This window comes from Fulmarus glacialis, unplaced genomic scaffold (genome assembly GCF_000690835.1).
Source record: "Fulmarus glacialis isolate BGI_N327 unplaced genomic scaffold, ASM69083v1 scaffold7966, whole genome shotgun sequence".
Taxonomy (NCBI): Eukaryota; Metazoa; Chordata; class Aves; order Procellariiformes; family Procellariidae; genus Fulmarus; species Fulmarus glacialis.
The window spans coordinates 93,550-112,903 of NW_009216189.1; the positions used below are offsets into that span (position 1 = coordinate 93,550).

At 36.8% G+C, this 19,354-nt stretch overlaps 1 protein-coding gene across 1 annotated transcript in view; it reads right to left on the minus strand.

Annotated features, from left to right (window-relative positions):
* The window catches only part of SKAP2 (src kinase associated phosphoprotein 2), a 110,352-nt gene extending 91,424 nt beyond the window's left edge, over positions 1 to 18,928 (minus strand). The window contains exons 1-3 of the mRNA XM_009579211.1: positions 18,852 to 18,928; positions 12,123 to 12,148; positions 2,114 to 2,218 (exon numbers count right to left, since the gene is read on the minus strand). Coding sequence (XP_009577506.1) covers positions 2,114 to 2,218; positions 12,123 to 12,148; positions 18,852 to 18,928 — 208 coding nt within the window. The remainder of the gene's footprint in view (positions 1 to 2,113; positions 2,219 to 12,122; positions 12,149 to 18,851) is intronic.
* Between the last annotated feature and the right edge of the window lie 426 nt (positions 18,929 to 19,354).

Consider the following 19,354-nt stretch of genomic DNA (forward strand, 5'->3'; position numbering starts at 1 on the left):
CATGTAAGATCACATATCTACCTTACAGATCCAGCTTCTTGAGGAGATTTAAATATTGAACATTAACAGACTGCTAAAAACCAAAAATACAGTATTAAGCTTCAACAAACCCATTCATGCCTAGGAGAACTGAAACAAATGGCACCTCTGAGGATCAATCCACCTCTTATAAGATTCTCGCAACATACATCGTCATACATAGCCTAGGTGGCTAGACTTGAACGATGGACCACATATGTTAAAATCAAAATGGTCTTAGAATAACACACTGGACATTCAAAGAGGAAAACAGAACTCCTCCAATAAATGAAAGTATTTACAGATTAAAATCTACCACCTTTTCTCAACTTTCCCTCGTGCTGCACTCCCACTAGATAATTAAAGAGGATTTATCGTAAAACATAGAAAGACCAGTGAGGTAAAATCATCTTAAATATAATACAATCGCACCCACTACATTTCTACCTAAACCGGAATGAATTAGCCAAGATATTGTTGGGCAGCTATTATACCTACTCTCATAATTATAACTTCCAAAACAGGCTAAAAATTAATCACCCATCTGGACAAACTCATACGGTATTTCATATACTCTTGCATCAGCATTCTTCAGCCATTCATTATTTAGGTTTATGAACATTATAGATTTGTTTCAAAACAGTTAATCAAGAAAAAAAGTGATAATCATATCTCCTATTAAATAGTCATACAATTTTGTCACATACCCTTTATGTAATCAGTACCATGTTATTAAGTTACAATTAGAAATAATGTTAAGATTATGTTTGTAAGCAAAAATAAATACATGGAAAGTGTATTCATCTGTAGTTTGGAAAATTAGCATGGGTTTTCTAAAAGCCATATTCAATTTGACTGATAATTACATTTCAACCAGAAAGCAAAAAAGGCTTGTTTTTATTTTTTTAATAGAAGGTCACATTGCCAAAATGCAACAAGCTCAATACAAAAATAAAAAGTGTGATTATTATTGTTACACACAGAGTTCCGGATATAAAAAAAATTGCATTATTCTGAATCAGTGGTTAGAAGGTTTATCACTTATGCATGTACTTGACTTATCCCTGTTCTGCAATAGACATAATTTTATACCTCATAAAAGCAATTTATGTTTCCAAAGGGAATAATCTGGATAACATAAAATGTGGAGTGCTATGTTGCAGGAAGCATATTTTCATTCAGCAATTGTATTTCGAGATGGAGCTGCACAGTTTGATCATCATATCATGTCAGAAAACATCATTCACTAGTAAGTCTATCTAACTTCTAGTGCCACAAATTAATATACATCGTTAATTTATTTGTACATATACTTAATTTATTGCCATATATTATCCATAAAAGGTACTTATATTATGTATACAATAAACAAATCTCAAAAATATGGACACTATGCTAAAGCAAGCTTGTTAACTGTTGAAATATTCAATTGTTCATGTCTTCAGAACAGTCGCATTTAGCATTAAATTTAATGAATACAAAATAAAACAACATGGAAAACAGCTATGGAGCCTAGATTTTTTTTTTTAATGCAAACTCAAATTTAAAATTTATATAATGAAAACATTCTACAAAAGACTGTCTTAATGGAAGGAAACATTGTAGGAATAATTAATTTAATATTTTATGAACCTATTCTGCATGGAGTTTGCACAAAAATATCAATCACATAAACTGTTTCATTATTTATTAGATAAATAATACAGTAAGCCATTAAGTAGCACAATAAAATTAAGCAAGAATCTGATAACGTTGAATTAACAAACAATTTGTTACTACAAATATTCACACTTTTTTAGCCACTGATCTATCTTTAAAAACATATGCATCTACAGAAGATGCTTCGTTATGAAAAAACATGAGTTTAAAAAAAAACCACGTAAATTTGAGACAGCTTCACTGTGCTCTAGGACCACTAGAGAGAGCTCTTCAGTTCCTTTAAAGGTTCTTGTAAAGGTAAGAAAACTGTCCAGCTGTGATGCCTATCTATTTATCTGATTTCCAACACTAACATTCGCATCACGAGGATCCAATTACATGAGTTTGTGGCAAACTGGCAAATCTAGTACATTCTAAGGTAAACAGTGTCACATACCATCAGAAGGTGCTTCATCCTCTTTATCATATCGGTCAGATGCTATTGAGACACTATCAGGAGGCGAAGAAAAAGAGCCCTCAGACTCTTCCTCATCTTCCAATTCTGTGAAAGTCAAAAATACATTGCTAGTTAAAATAATCTATCATATAAACACAGACAGAATCCAAAGCCAGATATTTTCATTAATGAGGAGGATACCAATCCCCGCCTGAAACAGAAAAAATCCCGTTTCTCACAGACGTGTTCTCGTAACACGCTCCTTGTTCGTTCAAGCGCAGCTGTGAGCGCTGCTGTTCTAGGGCTACCTTCTCACCGGCCGCGTACATGTGGCTGCAGTGGTTTCCCTAAATGCTGTCATATAATGAACCCGCTCCCAGCGCTGCACAGCTGACAGCTTCTCACACGGGGCGGGGGGAAAGCAACACACACCACAGCAAAGAGGTGGGCAAGGGGAAACACTGGCAGGAGGAGAAACGGGCAGCACCAAACTCCGAAGTTCTGCCTGTCCGAGTGCAGGAAGGAGCTGCAGCAACTTCCCTCCAAGGAACTGCCAAACTACTTTTGGCAGCAGTTTGTCGCCCTCTGCCCACTTTTGCTTTTCTTCACCATAATTAGGCGCTACTTTGCAAATGTTGCATGTGTATGTGTATTCCTCCCATGAAACTAAAAATGGAATCGCCTTCTGACAGCACCCGGTCTGAACCTGTGGCTAATGCAGCATTCTGTTGATGAGTTTCTTACATAGCTGAGAGCCCCACTACAATATATACAAAATCTACATTATTAGCTAACCTATGCACTACACTGATCAGAGCACATTAAGTGTGAAGGTCTGGGAAAGGTAAAGTGAAATCAATATTAGTCAAGGCTTTCATTTAATTAGCCAAAATTTAAGTCCTCCCTCTCAAAACTCACTATCTTTTCTGAGATTTTTTTTTTTAATACCATCTAAGTGAAGAAAAGGTGGAAAAATAACATAAACTACATTGTTCCTTTAAAAAAAAAAAAAAAAAAATCAAGTGTTGGTGAAGGAGGAAAACCCAATAATTAAATATGATAAAAATCACCAAACCAAAAATCATAAAGCTGACACTCCAACAGATCAAATGACCCTCAGTTTTCTTAAAAAGCATATAAAGCTAAATTGCTCAAGCATTGCCTTTGGTATATTCATACGCAGAAAACTTTCCAAAGACCTCCAGACATGCTTCTCTATTCATGTGTTCCCTTTTAGAGCACTGTATCGGATAACTAATTTCTCAGAATCCAAAATAAACCCCATGCATAGTGAAAATATTCTTCTCCACAGACACATGAATAACATTCATCAGTAGGACTGTCTGTCCATGGCTGAGAGTTTTACCCCTTTGCTTCCCATTTAATAATGGAAAATCATGGAAAATTCAGAGTCCATACCCAAAAAGCACCATAGTTGTTGGCAAAGAAGAGCAAGTTTTTTATGTAGATAAGACAACAAAGCCTGATTTTTGCTATGCTGGAGTTCTTTTACATCCCAAGATTGTTGAATACCAAACTGGTTTTCCCTTCATTAATATAGTATGCTTTTCTTGGGAAAGCTTCCTCCCATGCCATATAACAACTGCTTTGAATCTGAACCTGATTCCAATCTATTTTTGACACGACCATCTTCCAGTAGCACTCCAGCCATCGTGTTAATCTGACCAAAATATTTGCATTTCATCACACCTGTCAAACCAATCAAAAGTAAATTATCCCTCTCTAGGATTCACCTCTTCCTCCAAACAGAAAACCAGAGAGCAGATAGCACATGAACAGAAAATATTATGCCATATTTACAACCTGCATGATCATCTTTCACACTTACATGCCAGAGACCAGTTGCCTGTCTCTCTCTATATATATATTTATTAGACGATAGACTCCATATAAAAAGAGCAGACATGATATTCACAACGTATACAGTATGAAAAGTTGTTCTACTTTTTTCCTGTGCTAAACTTTTACTAGTACTAGAATGCACAGAATATATGTATACATAAACCCTCACCTCCAATGCCCTGGTTGTCAGTCGAAAATGTTCTCTATCAGCTATGCATAAATGTACTATCATTTAACCTTCATGAAGGTGCCAGCATAAATTTAAAATATTAGGCTGTATTTCTAGAGGAAAACATTTCCACAAACACCACACCGCAGCATTCAAAATTCATGGGCTGAATAGTAAGAGTAAACCTAAGTATATCGAAATGAGTAGCACTTACGGATGAAAATATGCAAGTACACACATAGGAAGAACATCTCCAGAAAATTTTGCCCCATTCGGCTATACATAATCTCTTTCAGAGAAGTTGTGATTCCTTATGTAAGTTTGCATAGCTGCACTGTTACCCTGCTCTTCCATTAAGTGACAATACTACAATTTTCTAATTATGCTAAGGATTTCAAATTCAGTAAACCTTCGTGCTTTGCATTCATATAAAAGCCAGATGATCTAGAAACAAGGGGCTTTTTAATACATACATACATATTTAGGGAACACCAGGTACATATCCTAGATATATACTGTATTCGAAATCACAAAAGACACGGGCACACCAAATGTAGACTTACAATAAAACAAGTATCTGTCCTAAGTCTACAATATCAAAGTTCAAAATACTCCTAAAACAAAACAAAAAAATTGTTGAGATATTATGAAGAAAGAAGTTACAAGCTCAGTGCTTTTAGAGAGTGTATAGTCTTCAAAGCATTCTCTAGATGTTAAACCCTAAATAAAGGCTCGAAGACTTCCATGGGAAAAAACTCACTGAGAAAGACAATCAGAACAAATACACAGATCCCATGTCATACAATAGTATGTTTAGCTACCCATACTTTTTTATGTAAAAAATGTGGAGAAGAGATCACAGACATGAAATACAGCTACAAGCAACCTGTAGCCCTGCAGGGCTAGATTAAACTAAAAATCTTCCATTTATTATTTCAGATTAAATAAAAGTATTTGTAAATTTATATTATACACTGAAATGCAATCCTTAAATCATCTAATTTGTATAGAAGAACTGCAGGCATTTTGATAGGAAAGCTGACTCAATGTGCTCTGGAGCTTTAACAGGCAACGTTTCACAACGTTTTTATGTGCTCACATAAAAGAATGACTACAGGCTAGTATCAGCCTTGGTTTTTTGCCTCCTAATTTTGGCAGGGTTAAAAGACATCTTAGGAGTGTACGCTATTAATATATAAGGATATTGCTCCTGACAGTTCATAGAGAGGCTTCCTGTTGATTCTGTGGGGTCTCCTGCATTCCCACTCAGAGTAATCTCTGCCCTTTCTTCGCTTCACATGCTCTTCCATCAAGGTGTTGCACTGAAGTTTATACTCCACCTACTGAGGAAGACTAGATAGAATTGCATTTGAAGCTACGTGTGTTGCTCCTTGAACAGCCAGAGGAGACAGTATTGAGCAGCACAATCCACTACTCTTCTCTTCAGGTGCCAAGTACCCAAAAATACACCCGAAAAGCATCAATAAATTAAAGAAAAGCATTCAACTTGCATTTATGTAATAGAAAACCGAACTACAAAGCAACAATGGGCATCAGGTAAATGTATCCAATACAATTTGCAGGCATAATTGAAAGCATTACTGCCTAATCAGACATCTAAAAGCAAAGCATGCTCAAACGAAATGTCTATAGACTCATTAGTTGGCAGCCATTCCATTACAATCACACATAATGTCAGTAGTGCCTTGAACCTGTGCCAATGACAACAGCATAAATTTTGCATCTCATTTCTGTGGTCATAAAATTAATGATCAGTTTAAAAATACTTCTTTGCAAAAGTTATTGCACAAAGAAATGACATGAATGTGTCCCTGTTATGTAGTCACAAGGATAATTAAGGAGTTGATGCTCATTAATATAGTTTCTTGTTTCCCCAGAATACCGTATGATTTATCTGGAAGTTGAAAAGAAAGTTTAATTAACAGTAGATAGTTAACAGTTACAACAATAACAAAAATATGTATATGAACTGACCCTATTTTCCAGTTTCTGCAATTTAAAATAACCTCTTATAGGTTTGATAGCATAATCAATATTTTATGTTATCTGCAAAAAAACCCATACAATGTCTTTCCTTATTAAATGCTACCTTTTCCATTACAGCTTATTTATTGATTTAGGAAATACTGCATACCAAAGGGTAAGTGTATCACATTAGGACTGGAGCATAAAAGACAAACTCTCCTCATTGTAACAAGAGCTGCACTTCAGTCCCTGCCCCCTATTCTGAAGATTTCCAACAGACTTGGTACAAGGTGAATATAATGAACAGGACCATATTACTTTGTAAGAATCCAGTTTAAAAAAAAAAATCCAGACTCTTTTTTCCCCCCAGGAATTCAATTTCTTCTGCAATAGTGTAATTATAGTAATGAACTCCGAAGCATTAAAGATACTGCTTCAGCCACTAAATCTAAACAAGAGCAAGCAAGATGTTTCAGCCAATGCCTCCAAAAGACACTTGGTAGCTCAGGGTCCCCAGATCACTAAACACTTTCATTTTATTTCTAAAAAAGTCTAGACAGAGTGATGCATTAAAATTGCTCAAGTATAAGCAAAATAAAACAACTCACAAAAATAAAAAGACATGCAGGTCAAAACACCCTGCTTCTTGCCATTTTGGGAGGTCCCAAGTCACAGCAGGTTGAAATCACTTCCTCCTGTCCAATCTCTGCTCTGCTAAGAACCCACCAAACAAAGAACTGGATGAAGCCACCAAACATATAAATGCAAGGTCCTCCCTATGCAGTTTTTCACAAAAATAACCAAAGTTGCTTTCAAGCTGCCACAGGTACACTTTAGCCTCTTGATAGCTGCAGCTGATTTTTCAAGAAGATGTTACTGACCCAATCCACCAGTCATCTTGCAAGACTGGATTCTTCTCATAGCCACTTTCTCGATGTATGCTTTGCCATGCAACCTGCTCCGACACTCTCATTCCTAAAGAGTCTTCTAGAGTCTCACATTAACATGATGGTTTTTAATGGCTTGTTTCGCAGAGGTCAAGTAGGAATTCTTTAGCAGCCATTTGTTAAAACAATACTAAAACAGCATTAGGTTTGTAAGCAAAAATGCTTCAAGCAAGAAAAGGAACACAACTTTTACTTGCTGAGCTGCCTCTTGTTGTGATGATGCACATCAGGGTAAGACCACTTTGTGCTGCACTGGTGGCTGTATCTTGTGCTGCTTGAAATTGCACTTGGCACGGACACTTCACAGATTAACAGCTGTGTGTAGCTGCAAGGGACAACACAGTGACTTGCCTACAATGAAACCCTCCAGACTTCCAGGACAGAGTGATGTTTGGCACGCTTCTAATGCATCTGATGGTCTCTCCAGAAATACATCATGATGATCCTCAAAGGACTGCGCAACAACTAAAGCCGTATCTTTCCCATTTATGGTTAAATACTAACGATGTATTTATGCTCCTGACTGAACGCTCAAGTGTGTTAAAATAGAGACCTCTCACCCTCTGATGACCACAAACTACTGCCTCCCTTCTCAAGTCCAAAAAGACTCCTACCTGCTGCCATTTCCAGAAAAACATAGTGTATAGAGACAAAAAAGGAAGTATCACCTCCACACAAAACAGAAAAAAAAAAAAAGAAAATACAAAGCCTTTGCATATAGTGCTACTCTATCAGCTTGACTGTTTCCAGGAAGCAGATGTCTCAGGCTCCAGACACTCACTGCTCTGCCAAGAGCCAAAGAGGCATCTGAGTCATTTAAAGGTTTCCTACAGGTGCTCCCAATAATTACAAAGAGACACAGGTTTATCTTCCCTTATACTACAGTGAAATGAAAAGCGGACCTTCACTGGTTTTTATCGGAGTCAAAAGTGGTAGTTCAGCAAATGTCAAATCATACTTTTCTGCATAAATATTGCCAAAGTCGTGTGCTGCAGATTAGATATAAGGTGCACTGAGTGCTTTACAGGGAACTTGTTCTGCAAATTCCCATATTATGACTCAATTTGGCTAGTACTTTTGGTGTCTCACTTTCAACACTGAGCCAAAATCTTTTGTGAAAAGTGATTAAAAATATATATTTTACTAAAATAAATGCAAAGAACAGATGGCAAGTGAGGTTCAAACACAAATACAGTTTCTAGGGCTTATAGTGCTTCTGCCAACTTTAGCACTATTTTTAGCATAAATTGAAAACAAGGTTCTTTTAACTAAACATTTTGGCAGCCATGGTATTGATTCAATTAATGTCAAAACAGAGAAATGCCAAAAACTGTATTAACTCAGAATCTTTGACAAAGTCCAGACTTTTATATCCTCAGAGGAATACTAGTCTTATAAAAAATTAATCCAATTTGCATGAAAATTATCTTAGTTTCCAAGCTCCCTCCCAATTCTAAGATCTCGAACAGGTCACCTTGAGTGCGACAATGGCTTTTTGATTTTGCTTACATTGCTGAGATGAAGAGTCAAATATTTCAAATGAAAAGAAAAAAAAAAGCAGCAGTGTCTAAGAGAAAGAGACATTTCTACTGAGTTCCTTACTTTAAGACTAAAATAAAAATAATAAACATGTAATAACATAACTCAATAAAAATAAATTTTGTGGAAAGATTAGTGGTTTGGATATTAATATAATTGTACATTTTTGGTCATAAGAACAACATGCACTTTCTTTGTCCATAAATCAACATTACACTTAACTGTAAAAGTCAGTGTAAAATCAGATAACACATCACACATGAGAATTAAATATTTTCCTGTACAATGAATTTTGTGTCTTGAATTTTCACATGTACTCACTTCCCCTAAAAAGCTTCATTTTTTCAGTGTGTAGACACAAAAGACGCTTTTGTCAGCATATTTACTGACCTGACAGACAACATAAGAAGGCTTATTTTTAAGAGGATGCAAGGAAGTCCTCAAGTTCATCAATTTGGTTGCAAAGAAGTATGTATGCACTTTCTGAAAGTTGAGAGTTATGCACATGGATGACTTTGGTTTTCAGGAGCCTGGTTCTACGTGTGCACATGCTCTTCAATTTTTTTTTTATTCTTCTTTTAAACCTCCTTTTCTTATCTTTATGGAAGGTAAGATTCTGTATGCTAGTGGCCAAAGCCCATACAACAGGAGCTCACATACAATACCTTGGTCAAACTGAGTAGTCACTACATGCAAAGCCAGTGGAACTTCAAGAACATGCAATGATGAAAGAGAGTGGAGTGACAAGCTGATGCCCACAAAGCATACTTATGGAACAACTCACAAGCTGAAGGAGCTGCTGTTTGAGAGACCAGAGTCAAGTTTCATTATGTTATACAGCAAATATATGAATTTTGAAAGTGTTAGTCCACTTCTTTTGGACTCCCAAAGATTCTTCTGGATGCTTCTGGAAGGATGACAGGTCACAACTCACAAGATTCTTGAAAACAGCTGATATAGTATGATAATTAATGTAGTATGATAATTACTATACCATGATAATATGGCACATAGTATGAATCATTCTTCACCCTTCGTTTCAGCTACAACGAAGATTATTTTATTTGCATTAAAAAAAATGGAGTAACTGCTACTGCAAAACAAGGAAGAGCAAATATGAGTTTACATGTGCACAGTAGTTTTTATTCTTCCTAGCCTGTTTCAGTGCTGTTTCCACATTTCTGCTTCCACCCCTCCTTTTTTCCTAAAAGATATTCTCCTTTTTCACCTTATGTTTTGGGATATTTCTTCTTTCTCTGGAGGGGGGAGGAACAGGAAAATGTCTGACCAGCACTGCCACCTCAGTTTTTAATCTTTTCTCAGATTTTCCATTTTTCAAATGTCTAGGTGTGCACAGAGATATGAATGGGCACAAAAGTTGACCCCACTCAGCTGCTGCCGCTGCTTTGTTACACTAGTAGCTAGCCAAGAATCTGACTGCTTACCTCCATGTGGGTTCTTTGTTCTACACCTACACAAGTCACGCCTAATTTGTACAGGCCTAAAGTAAGAATGACACAACCAAATAAAGTTTAGCACACACTTCTTGAACTCTGGAAATTATACCAACAACCCATACCACTAAACCATATTCCCTCCAATATTTTGCAAATAAGCGCAGGCTCCCATTTCTCGTGAATTTTTCATGTTTGTGCATGTAAATGCACATGAATTTGGAGAAATTTATCCTCACTTGCAGAGAACAATGGTATAACTTTAGAGCCCTCTCATTTTGTTGACAAATACTGAAAGAACACTAAAGTGTCAGCATTTGCAAGCTTCACCATCTGTACATAGTTCTACAATCTGAACCAAAGAGACACATCATGAAAATTAAAAAAAAAAAAGCAATATATCCTTCTTAAGAAGCAAAAGCACTCTAATAAAAAGAATAAGACTGAATACAATTTTCACAGATATCAGAGCAAGTTATATGGTAACAGACTATATCAATTAAATCATCCATTTTACTGGAGATAATGAAATCTCATCTTTACTAATAATTTGCTGAATTGGAAAAGAAATTCTGAATCAAATTGCCAATGAAGAAAATAAATAGACTAGAATATTCTTGACCTTCAAAAAAAAGCAAACCAGCAATGCAAACTCTGTTCTTTGTAGACAACTCTCATGTTTATTAGAGAGTCATAGCCTCAGAAAGTCATTAAGTCTTCAAAAACATGCTCTCCAGTCAGATGCATTTGCAATGAAACAACCATGCCACCTAATTTCATGTTAGTCATTTTCTTAATAAAATAACATTTGACTTTTCCACCCTTAATTCCGTTGGACAGTGAAGAGAGGAGGGAAACTACATTTTAACTTCAGTAAGGGTGCTGAGGTGCAATATAAAAAAAAATAGTAAATTATTTTAATATAATTATTAAAGAATCATATAGTCCGAGTTTACAAAATCTTGGCAATCTTTGGGAAGTTTCAAGTTGTATCTTCTCTTTCAGTTGAACTGTTATGGCTATATAACTTGACTTAAACAGGGATAAGAAATGTATGAACTTGTTGTGCCTTGTTATAACATTACTTGCCTAACACGACTTACATATTTTCACTTTATCAGGAGGCACACTGTAGCCTACACATTCGAAACTCCTTGTCCAGAAACAGACAGTTCTTCAACCACTGAAAGAAGTGAAGCTTTGCATAGGCTTTTTTGACCTCGCACTGTGACCCTCATACCAGCATCCACAGGCTATAGGTCACGACCTCAAGAATTAGCATCATGGAAATAAGAGCCCTTCCAGGTTTAGTTCCAGAACAGAACACTGTAGCAACAAACTCCTCAGTCTTTTCTAAACTGAACTCTGCAGCTTTGTTTTAACTCCACTAGAAGACAATAGATAACCCACACTTCAGCTTTCATTACCCACAAGCTAAATTGTCTCCTCTCCAACTAAAGGTCTGAGCTCCCGCTGCACTATGAAAACTATTCATTCAGTGCGGATCGAAAGCCAATATCATATTGCCACTAGATGATCCTATTAAAAGGTTGAAGAAACATCACTATGGAATTGAAGACTTTCGCAGTGTTAAGAAAAAAGGCTGAAATAAGTTATCCCTATTCAAATTTTATCTCCTAAGCAGGCTGCTTTGCATGCACTTCCTCTGGGAAAAAAAAAAAAAACCTGCATCACATGGTCTTTCGCAACGCTACGCTACTGCTAATTAAGCCAGATATAACAAGCTCCATTTATATTAAATTCTGAACTATCTTTCTAAACTAATCTTTTCATCAGTAAGCGTTCTCAGATGTGTGTCATGAAGGAAATGGGACCTAGCTTTGAGCGATGGTTTAGCGAGAACTTTGCCACTGGGAAGCTTCTCCCGGCTTTGCTCAGCAGGGGGAGCCAGCCCCCTCGGCCTCGAGGGGAGCCGGGCACAGCCCGGCACCGCAACAACCGGGGGAACGCGACCGAGAGCCTGGCAGCGGGCAAAAACACACCGGGGGCGGGAGGGGTGGGGGGGCGGCGGAATAATGCATGACGTTTACCTTTATCCTGGAATTCTTGAGGATAACTGCAGAAAGAAGAAGAAACAACATAAAGCAATGCACACTTGCAAATCCACGGTACTAGAACATAGCATAAAACAGTTACTAGTTTTCAACAAGTTTTGTAGTTGAAACAGCACTGCAAGGTTTCTGTAAGCATTTTTAAGTCTCTATTTTTGGCTAAAATATTTACTCAGTTTTTCTTTTGCCTTTGCAGTTGAGACAACCCCCAGTCACTTCAAAGATGACTTGAACAAAACCAAACTCAGATAGAGCAGCCTTTTCTAGGAATATACATCTACTCAGATATTTTAAGGTATAAACATACAAAAGCAACTTTAATTTTAGTAAACCTTCTAAATGTTAATATATTTCAAAAAGTTTTGTGCATAAGTAAAAGCCCCTAAGCATACTTTAAAAATAACATGGTAGGTCAGCAAAACAGGAAAAAATCTACAAATAGTGGTTTTAGTTGCAGTAATTCATCAAATCCAAATGAAAAAGTATTAATAATCAACCAGAAATTAAAAAGTTAATGCATGCCTAAATAAAAAAAATCGTTTTCAAATAAGAAGATCTCAACTTATTTAATGCCTAAAAAAAAGATAAAATTCTATCCCAGAGGGAAAAAAATACTGTTTCTTCAGAGCTAAATCTTGATATTTCAGAAACAAAAATAATCATAGGATACAGTTTGATGTATAAAGATAAATAATCAGGACAGAGTTATGTAAAATGGCATCTCAAGAAGAATGCATGGACTAGAGTTTATGCCAAAAGAAGAGGATTTCACCAGAAATCCTGGCAAATAAAATGCAGCTACCAAGACCATCTTTATGGACAACAAGCAGTAGTGCATGTATCAGGCAAGTCGGTAAGGAGATGCTTACAAGTAATGAGCAGGAGAGAAAGCAAGGGTCTAGGGATAAGAAATTAAGAAATGCAAACAGAGATAAAAGTAGCAGTAATAGTTCAGCACAGCCTGATATGAGGGATGTGAAAATCAAAGACGACTACAAAGTGCATATATTTTGCAGCCTGCAGCCGCTGTTAACAATGAATAATATTATAGGAGACGAGGAAGGAATTAGAAATTAAAATAAGACGTGAAATCATGGGGTCATATAAGTGAATAGCAAAGGATTCAGTGTCAACTGTGCTCATAACTGCAGGTTCCCTCCTTCAATATTTCATCATCCAAAAAAACATAGTTGAGTCATAAGACTGAAGAAAAAAGTCAGCAATGCTGTATCTGCAAGTCATCTGCACAGTCCCAGTTAGCACAATAACCCAGAAGGGAAAGCACAAAAAAAAGAGAAAGAAAATCCTGGTTCCCTTAAAAAAAAAAAAGTTCCCTAAGCATTTACAGCCTGAATTAAAGGCACACAAATCTCCAATTACAAGGTTTTGGGACACAACTCCTGTCTTCACGCAGTTAGTGTGATACAAAGAATGATGCCTTCACCAGATGATTGTGCTGTCTTTGAAATTGCAAACAAGTTGCCACAGAGGCAGGAGCATGTCATCAAAGTAAAGGTTAGGAGATATCCAACGGAAGTGATCAGTAGAAAAACACTTTGGAAACAACAATGGGAACAGAACAGCAAGTACCAGATTATATCCTAGTTGATTAGAGTTGTAAGAAAAGAGATTTTGCAAAGAAAATTTTGTAGCACAAATAAAATTACAGCCGAATCTCTTTAGCTGAATTGTTTGACGGAAATTAAAACACAATAGAACAGAGTCTCAAATCATACCTGATATTAAAAAATAAAAAACACGCAGCCCTCTGCTTGGTCTGTCATAGTACTTCACTATTTTAACACTGCTGAAACAAACTTATGATCTCTAGTTTCCAGTTCTGTTTCAATTTGCTATTACAGACAGAGCTAAATGACAGAATATATAGTAAAGCAAAGTCAGCATTGAATTATACTGGTTTACACCAGCTGAGTATGGCGACAGGAAGCTCATTCATATTCTCAATGCATTATATTTCTCATATTTTAATGAATCTTACCAAAGCAGAGGTGAAGGCAAGTTCTACCCTACCAGCTTGCAATCAGGGTTCAGAATATTACAGCAATTCAAATAGGACAAATCCTTATGTTCCCATTTCTTAGTAAATTCTAGCAGCTTTGAGAAAGATATAAATACTTGAACCCATACAGATTATTTGACAAAATCAGGACCTAGACAGATTTCTAATTGTTAATGGTTATTAAAATATTGTAAAAACTTAAGTTATCAGTAAGTGACTTTATAACATATCAAAGCCATGAAGCTCACTTACCTTGCCTTAACATCTTTTATCTTCTTAAGAAGAATTTCCCTTTTTTCTTTTGCTTTCTTGGATAGATTTTCTCCTTTTAGCGTTTGGGAAATAAACGTGTCAACATCTAAATAAAGAAGGAAAAAAAAACGTACACCTCAAAAAGAGATAAATACTGCTGTAATGAGTTTGTCCTGATACTACTGTGAAGAAACTATGAAAATTATTTTCAGGCCTACACACAGCATCGTTAACAGACATTTCAGATTCTAAATGGGATACATTTGTTCTCTGATCTACTTACGCTTAGCACAGCAAATCCTACAGTGACATTTGATTCTTGCTCACTTAATTATGCCACATAAGTCCTAATAAATTGCACTACTATAACAATTACTTTCCATCACCTAAAGTAAGGGATAAAGCTAAAACATGGAAATAGCCTTTATGCATGTATTACTGCCATGTTATTTCAGAAGTTCAAGTTACAAAAATGGTTGAGCAATTCATTATTTCCACAGTAACGCCTACCCAGCTACTAATATAGGTCACTTACTGGTTACAGTATTTTCAAATGTTCTTACATTGTCTCTGAACTCCCTACTTGACTAAAAGTTCATATCCAAAGCCTTAATCCTGCAAATAATTAGGTAGGCACAATAACCATATTGAAGGAGTCAAGCCCAAGCATGTACTTGAAGTTAAGCATACCTGCACTTGTAGAATCACAAACTTTTAAATCTCTAACCTGCACTGTAATTTTTAATTCTTATACAGAAGATACATTTATATAGTCATGTAGAATCAAAGCATTCCATAAAGTTACCATGGTTCTTTGTAATATAGTAAATATGTATTCCATAGGATAAAAAACAATGCAGTGACTGAGAATTTGGGGGAGTGTAACTCCTCCAGTAGTATGTTTGCTCGGTTAACTAAAATGATTGCCAAAACTAACTGTAAAAGTTTCTTATAGTTACCACTCAACATACGATTATCCCAAAAACTGAAAAAGTAGAAATATGACCAAAAAATCCGGCTTGTTAACTTAAATTTCCCAGCTGTATGGATAATAACTGTTCAGTGAATAAGGGAAAGCATACGTAAGTAACACTCAAATGTTTGCATGCAAAAGTTTACATTTTAAAACAACATTAAATGAATATTTACTGCAGATGTCGTAAGTGCAAGCCATAACTGCCTGCTTTTTTCTTTAGAAAACAGAAGTTCAACAGAAACATCCCACTTTATATTACAGGCTGCAAGAAAACAAATTAAGTCAAAAGCTACTCTTTGAGAACACTAGCATAGCTATTACAAAGGTTTCATTCTTTATAAATAATTTACCAGGTTATTATTTAGATGTTTAGATTGGCTTGCTGTCATCACAAAATGTTGCAAAATCTACATTTTGGAAAATGTTTTAGAGTTCTGAAGAATGGTATTGATCCCTCTCCCCATAAGACAGAGAATCTTCCCCACTACATTTTCCAGAGCAGTCCTGAAGGGTAGAGACCCACACTCAATTCTATGACATTCCTTCTTTAAAAGGACAGAAGGAAAGGCACTTAACATGTGTATTAATGAATCCTCCAGACACACCCCCAACAGCCTCTGTGCTGTACACCAAGCATCCCTGGAAACATTTTGTCCTAACCCACAGAAAATTTATACATCTTCATAAATTCCAATGATTATAATTTGCGATCAAGCAGGCAAATGAGGATCCACGCGATCCCAAAACATTGACCATCCACAAAACCTCCCTTAGGTCAAAAGACCCGATACTTCTACTACTGAGGGCAAAAAACAAAACCACCAACAGTTTTTCCCCTCAATGAAACCCAACAGGATTTTCCAGTACAGATCAACCTTTCACTCTGGGAGGGACATGCTGATTAAATATTTGTTCCTTCATACTTTTACATATTTATTTCAAAAATTAGATAGCAGCTTCAAAGTTCTACCTAGGCAGCAATATGTGAAAGCTTAGAGCAATTAGTCACATTTATAAATAAGGAGCGATGCTTGCACAGTAATCTTTGGACACTGATTAGTCACAAAACTTTGCCTCTGCAGTCTTCATTTAAACTCAGTGGGCTGCTTTACTTCTTGGAAGGGCTCAAAACCCAGCTGAGAACTCGGTCGTCTCTGGTTTTAACTGACTCTCAAAGCTTTTTTCAAACACAAATGTTGAGATAACTTGGTTTCTTTTCCGCACATACTCCTTAATTGTGTTATCAGAAGAAAGAATTACCACTTCTGGCTTAGAATACACTGTAGATACAAAAATTTGAGGACTAACTACATTGTTGACACAATCTGCTCTTTTCAGGAAAAGCTTGGACTTCAAAAGCAGAAATAATGCAGAATTTTCAACCATGGAGGTACAGGGCTGAAGTAGATGCTCCATCTCTTCTCAGTAAAAGTAGATAATGAGATGGAGGAGAGGGGAGGAGAGAGACAGAAAGAGAGCAAGCATGCACAAGCTCCTGATAAGTTTGTTGTTTCTAAACAGCAGCAGCAGTTACAGGGAAGACATCCCTGGGATGGCTTCCCTCTTCTGTGAGATTGTAAAACAAGTTCTGTGAGCTTAGGTAGTCACAAACAGAATGCACTGTTCTCGTCATGGAATACTATTACTTCCATATGTCCAGAGAAGGCATATAGCTTGATTCATCACAACACCAAAATATGAAGACAGACCTGATGTACACATGATCTTCAGCAGGGTGCTAAATAAGCAATATACTTGGAAAATCACATGTTACTGTATCATAGATTTTCTTATCTACTCAGTTACACAGAATGTCATATACCTTGCTCAAGCCACCTTCTGATCTAGTGTTGTAAACCCATTCAGGATGTGCCAGATGCACACGGGATTAGTAACTTATACTAAGCTCCTCTGGACAAGAAGCAAGAAAGTTATCTAAGTTATGATCATCTCTTCACTACCTCAACTTCCACACTGTGGAAGAGTATGGAAGGAGCAATCCCTGCTGTTAGAGAGAGCTTCATCACTGGCTTAAGGGAACGTTCACGCAATTTCTCTGACATTCCTCAGAGTGATTTACCTTAGAATGAGAACAGAACTCAGGACTTCAGTATGACAGATGCAAGCCTCATACAGTGAACTTCAGACAGACGCAGCAAAATTTGCCCGTTTCTCACCGCTATTCTAGTCACTTACTTGCTCTTCCTTCTCCAGGATGATCCAAAACTTGATCTCTCCTCTGCTAGTTTAATGCTATACCGAAAAGGAAAGTGTAAGCCACTAGTCACAAGCACTTCAGTGTAGATGTGTTTCTTTCATGCTTGAGTAGCAGTTGGTCCATTGAGAAATTTAAAAAGCAATAAAAGATAAACTCCAAAAACAAAACATCTTTGAACAGATTTCTGATTCAAAAGCACTTTTACTAATCAGTTACCACACAACAAACAAGTTATCTATTTCCATAAATTGTTTGTTTCTAACAAACTGAGCAGCTATTTAGTATTACACATTGCAGAAACTCAGCTGTTTCCATTGAAAACACAAAAATTTCAAAGAGAAATAAACTTTGGAAACCTATTCAACACCTCTTACCTTTTTTTAAGCTTGTGTGTTAGACTGCCCAATAGCTTGAAGACCCATATATGTTGCTCTGTTTCTTAAAGCTCATTATTTTAACTTTCTCTGCCCCAGAAAAATTATTTGCCTCCAGAAATGAACAACAGCTGCCAAACTGAAAGATCTGATTGATACAATCCACTCATAAATTGCTCTGTCAATACAGGTTACAAACTGACAGAAAAGGGAAGTCACTCTACAGTCTAGCTCTGTCCACTTCAACCGGCTCATACAGTTCAAAGCTTAATTGCCATTTCATACAACAGTCAAAAGCTAAAAAGCCATTTTAATTTCATTTTCATCTACATTCCTTTTACAATGAAAAAAGTTATGATTTATTTTGCTTTTCATTGTTAAAACATTTTGTGGTTCTCCTTACTTCCATGACTATAAACAGACAACACTGCAAGTTTTTCATCGTTTTGTCTTTGGGGCTATTTTCCTTCATGAAGGCTGAAACAACACAGATGGGCTTTTTCAAGAATGTTGTAAATTTTTAGCCCAGAGCAAGTGCTGCGTTAAAGACTGCTAATCATAACAAATCATAGCACTTTTGTTGTTTACAGGGCTTAGTATCGTGATCATAAGTCGCACTTAATAAACAAACATATTTAGGACAGAACTACCTCATTTTTGCGTCAGGGTGGGCCAAACAGACTCTCACAGAGGTACTCAGACTGTGCCCTGGGTCTTCCTTTCTCCCCTCCTCCAGTAGGTAACCAAAATGTCGTCTATCACATTATCAAAAAGTTAGTCACTTCTTCATCACCTGATGAGTTCATGCCATTCAAATGACATGAGAACAATTATAAACTGGCGATGAAATAGGTGTGTTTCCACTCACATGGCAGGGCACGCAGGCAGCTCCCTGTCCGTGACCCGAGGAGAACGCAGGCTCCTGTTTCGGGGCTGGACACGCATCCGTCATATGACAAGGGACACTTGCATGGGGTCACTGGGCGGATGCACTGCCAGTCACACAAGAAGGGAATGGCAGGTCAGCGGAACAATTTCTTCAGCCACCAGCCTTTTCCCATCTCTCTCCTCCACCTCAAGGATTGAGAGAGTCAGAAGCCGGCTGCAAGCCAGAGAATTTGTGAAGGCAGGCCAGAGAATTCGGGAAGATAGCTGCAAGCTAGGCACATTTGTGCACACACACTGTCCAAAGGTGACCAACATGAAACAAACTGCCACATATCTTTCAGCTTTACATGGGCTGGCATTAGAAAGCAATTTATTAATTTGATTTCAAAGTTTTCATGCAATTCATTAATAGGGAACAGGTCTGAATACAAATTATCAAGCAATATCTGTGACTGCCTGTCCTCTTGAATCAAGAAATACGAG